This window comes from Mirounga leonina, unplaced genomic scaffold (assembly GCF_011800145.1).
Source record: "Mirounga leonina isolate KUSES-001 unplaced genomic scaffold, KU_Mleo_1.0 Mir_125, whole genome shotgun sequence".
Taxonomy (NCBI): domain Eukaryota; kingdom Metazoa; phylum Chordata; class Mammalia; order Carnivora; family Phocidae; genus Mirounga; species Mirounga leonina.
Window position 1 is genome coordinate 63,987,132 of NW_023270305.1, and position 13,523 is coordinate 64,000,654.

General features: G+C 41.1%; 1 protein-coding gene and 1 long non-coding RNA gene across 2 annotated transcripts in view; one reads left to right on the plus strand and one right to left on the minus strand.

The window, feature by feature from the left end:
- The window catches only part of LOC118008155, a 294,856-nt gene that overhangs the window by 177,591 nt on the left and 103,742 nt on the right, over positions 1 to 13,523 (plus strand). Inside the window, exon 4 of the long non-coding RNA XR_004678597.1 lies at positions 5,740 to 5,849. This is a non-coding gene — a long non-coding RNA (uncharacterized LOC118008155). The remainder of the gene's footprint in view (positions 1 to 5,739; positions 5,850 to 13,523) is intronic.
- Positions 8,272 to 8,710, minus strand: LOC118008153 (60S ribosomal protein L35a-like). Its single transcript, XM_035001615.1, has one exon. The coding sequence runs from the start codon at positions 8,637 to 8,639 to the stop codon at positions 8,307 to 8,309; it is 333 nt and encodes a 110-aa protein (XP_034857506.1). The 5' UTR covers positions 8,640 to 8,710; the 3' UTR covers positions 8,272 to 8,306.

Here is a 13,523-nt window from a genome sequence, read left to right on the forward strand (position 1 = left end):
GCTCAGGTCATGATCCTGGAGTCCCAGGATCGAGTCCCGCATCGGGCTCCCTGCTCAGCAGGGAGTCTGCTTCTCCCTCTGACCTTCCTCCTTCTCATGCTCTCTGTCTCTCATTCTCTCTCTCTCAAATAAATAAATAAAATCTTAAAAAACAAAAAAACAAAAAAACCCCACAAGAAACAACGAGAGTTGGTGAGGATGTGGAGAAAGAGGAACCTGCGTGTACTGTTGGTGGGAATGCAAACTGGGGTAGCAACTGTGGAAAACAGTATGGAGGTTCCTCAAAAAATTAAAAATAGAACTACCCTATGATCCAGTAATTCTACTACTGGGTATTTATCTGAAGACTACAAAAACACTAATTCAAAAGGATATATGAACCCCTATACTCATTGCAGCATTATTTACAATAGCCAAATTATGGAAGCAACCGAACTGTCCATTGATAGATGGATAAAAAGATGTGGTATACACACACACACACACACACACAGAGGAATATTATTCAGCCATAAAAAGAATGAAATCTTGCCATTTGCAACAACATGGATGGAGCTAGAGAGTATAATGCTAAGTGAAATAAGTCAATCAGAGAAAGACAAATACCATATGATTTCAGTCATAAGTGGAATTTAAGAAACAAAACAAATGAACAAAGGGAAAAAAGAGAGAGAGAGACAAACCAAGAAACAGACTCAACTATAGAGAACAAACTGATGGTTACTAGAGGGGAGGTGGGCAGGAGGATGGGGATAGTAGGGGGTGGGAATTAAAGAGCACACTTATCATGATGAGCACTGAATAATGTACAGAATTGTTGAATCACCATATTGTGCACCTGAAACTAATATAACACTGTATGTTAACTATACTGGAATTAAAGTAAAAAACTTGAAAAACGAATCCATAATTAAATGACCTGCTCCAAGTTATTGGTGGAATATTAAAAAGTCAGTAGTTGACCTGACCATTGTTGGGGACCTTAGGTATGGGTCCCTATCCTTAATATTGCCTCTGAAACTCAGAGATGTATGGTCTCTAGCCAGCTTTCCAGTATCATCTCTCCCCACTGTCTCCTTCACCATCAATACTCCTGCCCCTCTGACTTTGTTTTGTCTCCTTAGAAGTTCAAGGGTCTTAGTAACTCACAACCTTTGCACTATCTGTTCCTGTCACCTGGGTAAACTCTTTTTTTTTAAAGATTTTATTTATTTACTTTGAGAGAGAGAGAGTGAGCACACATGAGTGCAGGGAGGGGCAGAGGGAGAGGGAGAAGCAGACTCCTCTGTGAGCAGGGAGCCCTATGCGGGGCTCGATCCCAGGGTCCTGGGATCATGACCTGAGCCGAAGGGAGATGCTTAACTGACTGAGCCATCCAGGCGACCCTTACCTGGCTAACTCTTAATCATCCTCCAAATTTCATCTTAAAGTGTCATTCCCCAAGGAGGTCTTCTTTTATTCCTTAGATAAGACTAAATCTCCTTGGGGTGTGCTCTGATAGACATAACCCCCATTACAATTGAAATGACTTATTTAATGTCTATTTGATTAACCAGACTATAAGCACCACAAAAGTGAATTTTTTTCAGCACCCTGTCCCCACTATCTAGTGCACTGTGTAACACGATTAATACTAAAAAAAAATTATTGGCTTGCACTAAATGACTTTTCCAAGCCAGTTTAGAAATGTCAAAGTGAAGACTTGAAACCCAATCTATCTGACCCCAAAGCCCATTTTCTCTTACCTTTTTTCCCTCACTGTGCATCCTTCTCCTCTCACCAATTCTTAGATTCCCTAGAATAGTGGTCATGTGATCATCCCTTTGTGGAGGTAAATCTTATTCTCTGGGTTCAGAATCTGCTACCTCAGTCCTGCAAATTTCCCAGGTATGTGAAGACCAGGGAACAGCTGCCCAGGGACTCTGCTAATGTGGTAGGTATGTGTTGGTTTCAAAATATGTCCACAAATTCTTAAAAATATATATGTCCACAAATTCTTTAATACTTCTCTTTTGAAGAAATGGAGCTTAATTCCACTCCCCTTGGGTGTAGACTGGACTTAGTAACTCATGTCTAACGAATAATTTTGGCAGAAGTGACTGTTTATAAGTTCTGAGACTAGGTCTTAAAAGACATTGGATCACTTGCTCTTGGATCATTCACTATGGGGGAAGTAAACTGCCATGTCTTGGAGACAATCAAGTATCCCCATGGAGAATTCCATGTGGTGAGAAACCACAGCCTCTTTCCAACAGCCAGCAAGGAACTGAGGCCTCTGCCGACTGAGCTGTGTAAGGGTGCCATCTTGGAATATCAGATCTTCCAGCCCAGTCAGCCTTCAGATGACTGCAATCATGGCCAACATCTTGACTGCAATCTCATGAGACCCTCTGAACTATAACTACCCAGCTAGGCTGCTCCCAAATTTCCAACTCACAGAAACAATGAGATAATGTTTATTGTTTTCAGCTGGTACATTTGGGGATCATTTGTTACACAGCAATAAATAACAAATACTGAGTAAAATGGAGAGCAATGGTAGGATCAGAGCAAATAAGCAAACCATAGAGGCAATTCTTTGGAATGAGGGAAAGACCAGTTATGTGTGGGAAGTCTTTTTCTTTTCATGGGTGTAATTATGTTATGTTGATTATAACAATGCTGCAGTGGGAGGTAGGGTACTAGGGTAGAAGGGAGCCTGAGAACCCTGCTAGGCAGTGAAATAGAAGTGGGCATCCAAACATGAGCCCCAGACAACCTGAGGATGGTAACACAAGAGAGGAGACAGGAACCATGAGTCCAGTGGCAAATGTAGCATCCATAACCAAGCACTGAACTACAGAAGGATATCTAAAAGTAGGAGCCAAGACACCAAACTGCTATAGAATCAGTGGCATGTCTGAAGTCACAACAAAAACAAAGGGAGTAGAAACAGAAGATTCTGTTGTGGGTCTTCTGCTTCAGCTGGCTGAGTTCCCACACACTTTCTATATAGACGTTTCTGCTCCTAAAGCACCTTGCAGTGGATGAGGTTGGGCCCCACCCCATCCCCTTTACCAATTAAGTGTTGACTGATAACTCTCGAAGCTGCCTGCTCTCTGGAGAACTGCCCTGAGCCAAATGCTTTGCACCCATCCATCACCCTATCAACAGACCTCAGCCAGTGACTAAATGGCATGAGGGTACAAAAAGCCAGTGCCCTTGCCTTGAGATAGAGCTAACTGGTGCAATTTATGCTCTAGAGCTTTTCCAGGGGATCAGATTTAAGCTAGCATCCAGTTGAGACCACATTCTCCCCTTACCCTAACGTGCTTCCCTCACTTCTCTTTCCTAAGAGTACTGCAACAAATCACCTGAACAAGAATCCCCATTTCAGGATCTGCTTCTAGGGAACCAATCTACAATGCCCCTTAAAGACATCTAGTACTTTCTGGTGTGTGTGTGCGTGTGTGTGTGTGTGTGTTGGACTGAACACAAAAGAGATATCAGTGAGTAATTTATCTAAGTGTTTATCGGTTGTAATGAATTTGTACCGTATCAACCTGGCAAAGCTAGAACAACTTTGTCCAGAATCTCCTTCTCTATTTGGTCCAAACAAAAAATGTACACAAGATTTAGAAGGCAGAAATGAAATAGGAGTACTGTCTGAAAGTTGTGGTTGGATGCAATGAGAGATGTTAGAAGTGCTGATGTGTTCTAGATAAGCCTGGCTCTTCCAACTAGGTGTCTAGCTCTTCTTTCCAGCTGCTGGCACTGCTGACCAACAGCAACCCCAGGCCTGCCCTCAAATGCAAATGGAAAGGCAATAGCTTACCATAGATTTCTCCACCAGCTCTTTACAGACCCACTCCAGCAGCTGATGTGCCTGGCTTCTCAAATTCCCCAGCAGGACATAACTTGTCCCTTCATGCCAATGTGTCAGGAGGGTTGGTAAGCAATTTTCTCTCATCCTCTAACTCTGTATTTTAGGCTTTACTTCTCCAAATTTCTCCCTAATTGTGAGAGGTCTTATTGCTATAATAGGTCCTAATTTCCATAATATTCAAGGTGGTTTGCTTCTCTGATTGAGTCCTGATACCTGATACATTCATACACTAATTATATTTAACTGCCTTACTGCATAGTAACTAGTAACTGCATATATATCATTCAATGGATGTTAGATTAATTTTGTTGATGTTGTTTTTCACTAGGAATAGTAAACTTTCTAGAGATATACTCGATGTTCAGAGCTTACTATTCTTTTAGCATGGTCACTTGAAGAGAATTTTACAAAATTAGAGGGAGAATTGAAAAAACATTGAGTCATTGGCAGGCATCAGCAGTGCAGGAATGATGGCGGGTTTTCATCTGGAGAATGACATAATTGGACTTTCAATTTCATCATCCTGGTTGAAATGTGAAGAATGAGTTTTAAGGAGGTTGAGAGTGGAAGTTATAGGGAGCAATTAGTAAGATAGTGCAATCATCTAGGCAGAGATGATGGTACGTAGACGAAGGTGGATAACCATTTCAAAGGTAGCAAAAGTATCTTTGGCTCTGAACCACCATCATAGAATGACTGGGACATTTAACCTCTCAAATTCCCTCTTTTTCCTTGTGGAAATCCCCCCAAAACTTATATGCTAGCACTATTTAATTTGTTATTGTTGAATAACATTTGTATGGTCCTTACTACCTAGCCACTGTTGTAAATGCTTTTCAAAGGTTCATTTAATCCTATAATGGCTACTGGTGCAGTTTTCCTGGTGTCTTAAGTTGGTAGCCAAAACCTCCATCATCACTGAATGCCATTGCTGTTTCTCTCCCCTCTGTTGGTCTGGATGATGGAGTTTACTTCTCATCTTGTGGTTGCTGTTACTCTCTCTGACATGGGGAGGTCTATCAGTTGGGTTTTGTGGTTACAACCAACAGAAATGGACTCAGGTTATTTTAAGAAGTTAATTTTCTGTGTAACATTAGGTACTACTACTCACCCCTTTGAATATTCAATATCCACATACACCCTTATTTCCATATTTAGACACACACACACACAAATTCCTACTAAATATAATGCATCTCTTCTTCATAATAACAAAAAATGTACTCACTTCCTCTCTGAAGGGAGACAATCCAAAGTTTCATTAGACACTGCATGCAGAATTTCTGAGCGTTGTCCACTTCTTCTTTAGTCCAATACGACCTCATATTGATATTCTACAACCTATGGACTAAATTTTGAATTTAAACACCATAAACACACCTATATAGAACAGTGAAAGAACAGGGAATTTGTTTTATATTCAAGTTGGGAATTATGGATGGAGACTACATTGTTTTATAGCTGTTTTTTTCAAACCAGAATCCAGTCATAGTTCATTAATTGCATTTGATCACTAGTAGACTGCATTTTCAAAGGCTTCATCTCCCACTTTTTGGCATGCATATGTATCTACAGTACCTGCTACTTCTGAATCTGTGGCAGATTGTATTTTCCAAATATATCCACTCTTTACATTTATCCCATCCCACATGTTCTTCTTACAATGTGATTGTCACTGCTCCCACTGGTGGGTGATACTTCCTCCCCTCTTTAACCTGGGTGGGAGCTGGTGCCTATTCCAACCAAAGAAGTACAGTTAAGTGATGCTATGTGCTTTCTAAGACTAAGTTATAAAAAAGATGCAGCTTATGTCTCTCTCTCTCTCTCCCTGGCCCCTCTCTCTTTTTCTCCCACCACTGGCCCTTGGAACCTAGCTAGGGAACAGCCAGTATCAATCGCCAGACACATGAGTGAAGAAGCCTTCATATTATTCCAACTCCAGCCTTGGAGTCTTCTAGCTGAGGCTCCCTTCATCACAGTAGAGGTAAGCCCTCCCTACCCTTTCCTATTTGAATTTTTGATCCATAAAAGCTCTAAGAAATCAATACTTATTTTTGTTTTAAGCCACCAGATTTGGGGGGTAGTTTAATATGCAACAGTAATTAATTAATACACACTCTTAAAAGCATGCTGTCATCAATAGAGCAAACCATAATGATGTCCTGTGGGATAATGAGATAGTCAAGATTTGGTTTGACAAATATAGTAAAGAGGCAAAGAGTTGGTGTATAGCTGAGGTAGGAGTGAAGTTGTACTGTTGTCATTGCCAAGTAAAATCAGCCTGTCTCAAGTGTTAGTATTTTTGGACAAGGGTAAAAATAAAAGCATTTACTAGATGATTAGCTGTGTTCCAGGTGTTAGTAGTATTTCTTTGTTCAAGTAGGAACACTGCATTTGGAACAAAAGTTGCAGTTTGAAATGCCAGATGATTAAGTTTATGATTGTTCACTTTTATGCTCCAAGACCCATCCATATTTACTTAAATAGAAATGTGGTAGGAATCACCACACCTGTATCTTTCAAATCTTTGATGATGGAACTGACTTCTGAAATTTCCTTCAGAAATTAGGTGCCAGTCAATGTCCTAGACACTGAAGATGAACAATGACAGGCAAAATATCTGCCCTCAAGGAGACTACATTCTAGGAAGGGAAAAAGACCATACGCAAGCAAACAATTGTACAGTATATTGCTAGGTGATAATAGATGTCATGCAGTAATATTGCTTTTCTGTATTTTGCTAGTGAGAGGGTATTCCAAGAACTTACACTTAGCCCTCTGTTATAATAGCCCATATTCCCTGAGTCAAGAAGTCAGTGTGGGGATGCTTCCAGTTGCTGAGGTTGTCCAATACTATCTGTATCTTTAGGTCATGGGGAAATAGCCATGAAAAGAGTTTGAGGTCCCATAGGACCAACTATGAGTTGCATTGGGTCAAAATTCCATTTAGCATATGTCCTTCATAAGGCTTATTACCAATATTCAGGACCCCAGTAAATCAGTATAAGTTCAGGATCAGTGTTGAAGAGCCTGTGAATGTTTTGAGTGTGTGCTTTTCTTTTGATCACATTTACCCATTAAGTGGCTTCAGATCTATAGGCAGAAGATTCACAGTTTATTCTTGTGACATCAGTGTAAACTCCATCCTCAGGCATATTTGATCACATCTACACGCTAGGGGTTCTGCATTGTGAATTCATCCAGGTCTAGTTATTGAGTGAGGTGCTGTGACTCACTTTAGGGATAATGTAAGCCAAGTTCTTTTTTACCAGACCTATCTTTTTAAAAATTGCAGATCAGGGGCACCTGGGTGGCTCAGTCCATTAAGCATCTGACTTGATTTCAGCTCAGGTCATGATCTCATGGATCATGAGATCAGCTCCGGGTCCAGCTCTGCACTCAGCAGGGAATCTTCTTGAAAATCCTCTCCCTCTGCCCCTACCCCCACTCTCAAATAACTCTTAAAAAAAATAAAAAATTGCAAATTGAGTAGGACTTTAGTGGGCTGAGCATCTCTTTCCATCCCAGGAATCCTCTGAACAATGAACCAACACCAACATCTCTGTAGATCAGATTCTTCTGATTACTCTCTGGTCTGTGGCCTATTCAGAAACCAATCACACTCACTTTGCTTCTGGCAAAGGTCTGGGACTTGGTCTCTGCCTCCGCTGCATCCTTCCACTCCCACCCTCTTTTGAGTTAAACCTCAAGCATTGTCTTACATACTACTGATTATCTTAACTAGAGGTGGTTAACTTCTGATCAAGGACAGAAGCCAGAATTTACTAAAGTCCTTGCAAAAAGCTGCATAATGTTATGAAAAAGCTTTCCCCAATTCCTCATCAAATGAACACCTCTCTGCAAAGAATACCATGTAACTCTTAATCACTCTACCAATAGGACTTTAAGGCAGAGATTTGCTTTGGACTTATGCCAAGGTCTTCAAATGAAGCTCTATAGAACTATCTGGAACATTTTATAACAATCTTTTCTGACAAGAAAGGAGTTTAGAGACCTTTCTAAATTCTTTCAAACACCACTATCATTTTATTATTTGAGTGAATGTGCTTGGGGTGAATCCCCCTAGTAAAAAAAAATTCCCTAGCAAATCCTCCAGGGCAGGTCTTCCTATAGCAGGTCTCCATTTTTCAGAAAGATACTCATCACTGCCTCATCTTTAGAATGTGTTCACTATTGGTCTTTCCAGAAGAAACATCTTATTCAGCATTTATTGCTTCTTTGCATTTCAGTGGTAGGGAGATGTGCTAGCTGTATGAAAGGAGGGATCAATAATTTCTGGCGCTTAATGTATAGTACACTTGAGAGGGAGCGCAAGATTTAGAGGAATGAGCCAACGTGGGGTTAATAACTGTGGAGTCCAAAGTGTTGTTTTTTTTTTTCAAGAGAACAAATCTACACCTTTATTTACTTTTCATTAAATTTAAATCCCTGAGGGGTACAGCATCACACGGATTCTGTGGCCAATGGCTTTAGCAGGAAGGTTGCTTCGGAATTTGGTACAAACCATGCCACTGTTTCCATGAGCACAAGTTACTTTTCCCCAGATTGCTCTGGTTTTGTTTGGTTTGCCACCAGGAGTCACTGTGTTGTTCTTTGCTTTGTACACATAAGCACATCTCTTGCCTAGATAGAATTCCGTTTCATCTTGAGCATAAACATCTTCGATTTTAAGAAGAGCTGTGTGCTCCCTCTGGTTCCAGAGACCCCGCTTATAGCCAGCAAAAATGGCCTTGGACCACAGCCTTCCAGACATTATTTGGCGTTATAGGAGTCCTGTTCCCAGCAGGCCTCCACAGACTCCAAGATGGTGGGGAAAAAAAAGCAAATCCAAAGTGATTTTATCAGATACTATTTGAATTTCGAATTCCACCCCCTTCCCATCTTCCCTGCTTTTCCATTCTCAAATGGCAACGCTAAAAGAATCCCTAGTGCATCCCATCTTCTCAGACTTGGGAAACATAGTTCAGAGGAAAAAGTACCTTCTACTGCAATTCTGGTCATTTGGAAACAAGCACAGAGCTCAGGGGATGGCTTCAGTAGGGATCTGAGCCTTTTCCCATCTCCAAACTCATCTAGTTCTTTTGTGGCTGACTTCTATTTGCACGCTTTTTTCTCTGCTCTTTCTTAGGGTTGTTCTTGACCCTAAATTCATTGTTGCCCACCGGGATGATTGACTAAGAGGTGCTCTGGGAAGATGCATGGTAGTTATAGCTGGGTTCAGACCCTGGCTCTGCAGCCACTAGCCATGTAACTTTGGCTATATCCCTTGGGCTCTGTGAACACCAGTTTCCTCATCTGAAAATGAAGTGAATCAACCCTACTTCAGAGAGTTATTATCAGAATTAGAGAAAACACGTGTAAAATACCTACCCAGATACTTGGCCCATGATAGGTTATAGACTAATAAACATACCAGAACCACATTTGTATGTATTATTAGTAGCATATATTATTGATAATAATATTTGATAATAATCAGCTTTTCACCATAAAAATATTTAAATGTTTTGAGCCTTTACTGTATAGTCACACTTTGAAACTCTCTACATATATTAATTTATTTAATCTTCTCTGCAACTCTGTTACGTGGGCATTGTTACTAACCCAGTGTTGCAGTTGAGGATACTGTGGTATAGAGAGGCCAATTAAATTACCTAAGGTCACACGCTGGGAAGCCATGGAGCCAGGGTTTGAATATAGTCTGGCTCCAAGCTGGCACACTTTACAGGCCATACAGAAATGCTTACTCTAATGGTGTATTAAAAGGATCTGGGGCGCCTGGGTGGCTCAGTTGGTTAGGCGACTGCCTTCGGCTCAGGTCATGATCCCAGGGTCCTGGGATCGAGTCCGCATCGGGCTCCCTGCTCTGCAGGGAGCCTGCTTCTCCCTCTCCCACTCCCCCTGCTTGTGTTCCCTCTCTCGCTGTGTCTCTCTCTGTCAAATAAATAAATAAAATCTTAAAAAAAAAAAAAAAAAGGATCTGTAAGAAAAATATTTTCTATTTTTCCAGCTCCTTCATATTGTACTTTATATTTATTGAAGAGAGAGATGTTTTTAAATGTACCAGAAAACCCAGCAGAGTCATTCCTTATAGAAGTAAGCTGAATTTATGCTCAGCCATGAGGTTCATCCCCTTGTCCCTGCTGTAAGATGCTAAAGGTAATAGAAAATTCGGGGTGCCTGGGTGGTTCAGTCGGTTAGATGTCTGCCTTCGGCTCAGGTCATGATCCCAGAGTGCTGGGATCGAGCTCCGCATCCTGCTCCCTGCTCAGCGTGGAGTCGGCTCCTTCCTCTCCTTCTGCTCCTCCCCCTCGCTCGTGCTCTCTCGGTGTCTCTCAAATAAATAAATAAAATCTTTAAAAAAAAGAAAGAAAATTCTCCCAAACCAGTCTCTAGAGGAGATATATTGGCTCACTTAACTATATGTCCAAAAGTAAGGCAAGCTCTAGGGTTGGTTGCTCTAGCAACTCAGTGAGATCCTAAAAGACTCAGATTCTTTCTACTTCTCTCGCTTGCCGTCGTCTGTCAGCTTCATCCTGAGCCGGCTGGTCTTGTGGTCCTGTAGCAATTGGAACAGCATGATTCTTCATTCCCCTCTCGTGGGAAAGGAGAAGAGGTCCCAGTGCTCTTTCAAAAGCGTCACGAAAGGCTTTCCTGAACACCATAGTGTACACGCAGCTTCTCATCCCATCAAAATGGCCAATTAGCCTCACGTGCCCCTCCCCGAATCACGCACTGCCATGGAGATGGAGTTACCCTTTAGCCAATCAAACCATCCCTAGAACTTGGGGGTGAGGTCATCTTCCCCGAGGCCCAGGGATGTGGGAGGAACAGAGAAACCTGAACAAAACTGTGGTTTTCTTGGAAAGGGGAAAGAGGGGGATAGTGACAGACAGACAACCAGCATATCCAGCACACTCCCAAGGATACATGATCTATTTTCCATACATTTTCCTATTTTCTTGGCCCCATTTTTATCTTCACTATACTAGGAATAATAGCTACTTCTCATGGAGTAAAACTACGTGAGATAATGTATATGGAAGGATTTTAAACGCTGTACAGATGAGTTGTAGTTGTTGTTGCTGTGCTGCTCTTGTAGTTGGGATTTTCTCTTCAAAGTATGTTGTGTTGTTAGTAGCAGAGCCAGAACAGTAGAGGCCATGTGCCTCCCAACCTCCGTTTTATCCATTCCTACCCCTGGAATGAACTTTCTCCCACCCCCAGACACTCTATGCTGCCTCTTACAAGTTGTGTGATTTGGGGCAAATCACTTCACCTCTCTGAATTCCACCTCCCCCTTTAGTGAAATGAGATGCTTGGACTAATTAATCTCTAAGGCACCTTCAAGCTTTAATCTTGTGATACTATGAATTTCAGGCAGCAAGATAAAGAGAAGTAAAGAAGTGAAGAATTTCAGGCAGGTGGAGGGATTTGGGGTCAAGGGATTTTAAGCAATCAAGTGTCCATTTAGCAAGGCTGCTCTGATTTAGGGGCTCCAAAGACAGACAGACAGACAGACACACACACACAGGCAAACATACACATGCATAAGCATACATACATACTGAGTGCATGCTAGCAATCGATAGTGAACATCACACAGAAACAAGGACATCTAATAAAATAAAAATGGATCCAACTGCAGGGCAGACCTGAGAGATGAAGATGTGGGGAATGAGGCAGTGAGACCAGAATCTTAAATACATCCAAGTTGGGCAGAGTTGAGAATTCCACTGAGGGTGGAGAATTATCACTGCTGTGGGCATTGCTTTTATAGGCCTGAATGTGCCAAAATATGAGGGGATCTCAGAAGAGATCAATCTGACCTTCCAACCACAGCAACATGTCTACTACTGGGTCTGACCTTGTTTTGCTTTTTTCTATTCCTGGTGTCAGCTGGACCTCAAAAGCAGAAAGGCCAAAATCCAACAAGAAAATCTGTTTCTCTTATTTTCTCTTGGCTGCTTAGGAGACCTCTCTTGGCAGGCTTTCTGGTGATTTGTCCAAGCCTGGGGCCTCTCTTCCCTGGAGTTTCCATCACCTTCTTCAGGGGAGAAAGAGCTCTAAGCATCACTATGCAGTGCCTGCGAGGCACTTGCTCTTTTTCTTAACCTAGAGTCCTTCAGTCCTTTCTTTTCCTCTTTGTCCCCCAAAGAGACCAGGCAACCTGTACGCAGAGGGACCCAGAATAATAATTATTATAATGATAACAATAATAGCAGCAGCTATCATTTATTGCCTGTGTACTATTGTTCAGTCATGATACTAAGCACTTTACATATTATTTCAATTACTAATTAAATAGCAGTGGCAGATAATAAGATGGTATAAAAACATTAAAAGGGGTGAAAAATAGATATTTCATATTGATAAAATGTATGGTCCATCAAGAAGTTATACCAGTCATGAATTTTTATGCACCTAACAATATAGTTTCAAGTGGAGGGGAAGACGAACCATGAGAGACTATGGACTCTGAGAAACAAACTGAGGGTTCTAGAGGGGAGGGGGGTGGGGGGATGTGTAAGCCTGGTGATGGGTATTGAAGAGGGCACGTACTGAGTGGAGCACTGGGTGTTACATGCAACAATAAATCATGGAACACTACATCAAAAACTAATGATGTGGGGCACCTGGGTGGCTCAGTCATTAAGTGTCTGCCTTTGGCTCAGGTCATGATCCCAGGGTCCTGGAATCGAGCCCCACATTGGGATCCCTGCTCGTCAGCGGGTCTGCTTCTCCCTCTCCCACTCCCCCTGCTTGTATTCCCTCTCTCGCTGTGTCTGTCTCTGTCAAATACATAAATAAAATCTTAAAAAACAAAACAAAAACTAATGATGTATGGTGATTAACATAACATAATAAAAATGTATAAAGCAAAAATACTAGAAATACAAAGAGATATTGACAGGGCCACTGTCACATTAGAAGATGTTAACACACTTCTCTTTAAAATAGATCAAATAGACAAAATTATATGCAGAATTTATATAGCATATTAACAAGTTATATAGAATTTTGCACTCAACAGAGACTACACATTGTTCTGAAACATATGTGGAAACAGTTACAAAAAATGACAGTGTATTAGGTCATAAAGAAAAACTCTAAAGGCAGTACTCTAAATTCTTCACAAACTTTAAAAGGCAGTACTCATACAAGCACTTTCATTGAACAAAATGTGATAAGACTTAGAGATTAACAACAGAAGGAGTGCCTGCCTTTCTCAGTCGGTAGAGCATGTGGCTCTTGATCTTGGGGTTGTAAGTTTGAGCCCCACGTTGGGTGTAGAGATAACTTAAAAATAAAATCTTAAAAAAAAAAAGAAATTAACAACAAAAGTATAGCAAAAAATAATAATAATAAATCTATCTACTTGAATATTTTAAACACCTTTATAAATGATTATTGGGCATATTAGTCAGGGTTTAGTCAGAGAGATTGTTCCTCTATGAAATATCTGTACATAATGGGTTAGTCATCCATATAGTCAGAGATTTGACCTGATACAGTTGTAGGATCTGGCTAAACAGTCTAAGGTTGTTGTCATTGCATCTGATACTGGAACTTGAAGTCCTCAGGGCAGGCAGTCAGGATGTAAAGTGGGGAGAGCACAAGCTGGTGCATAAAACCT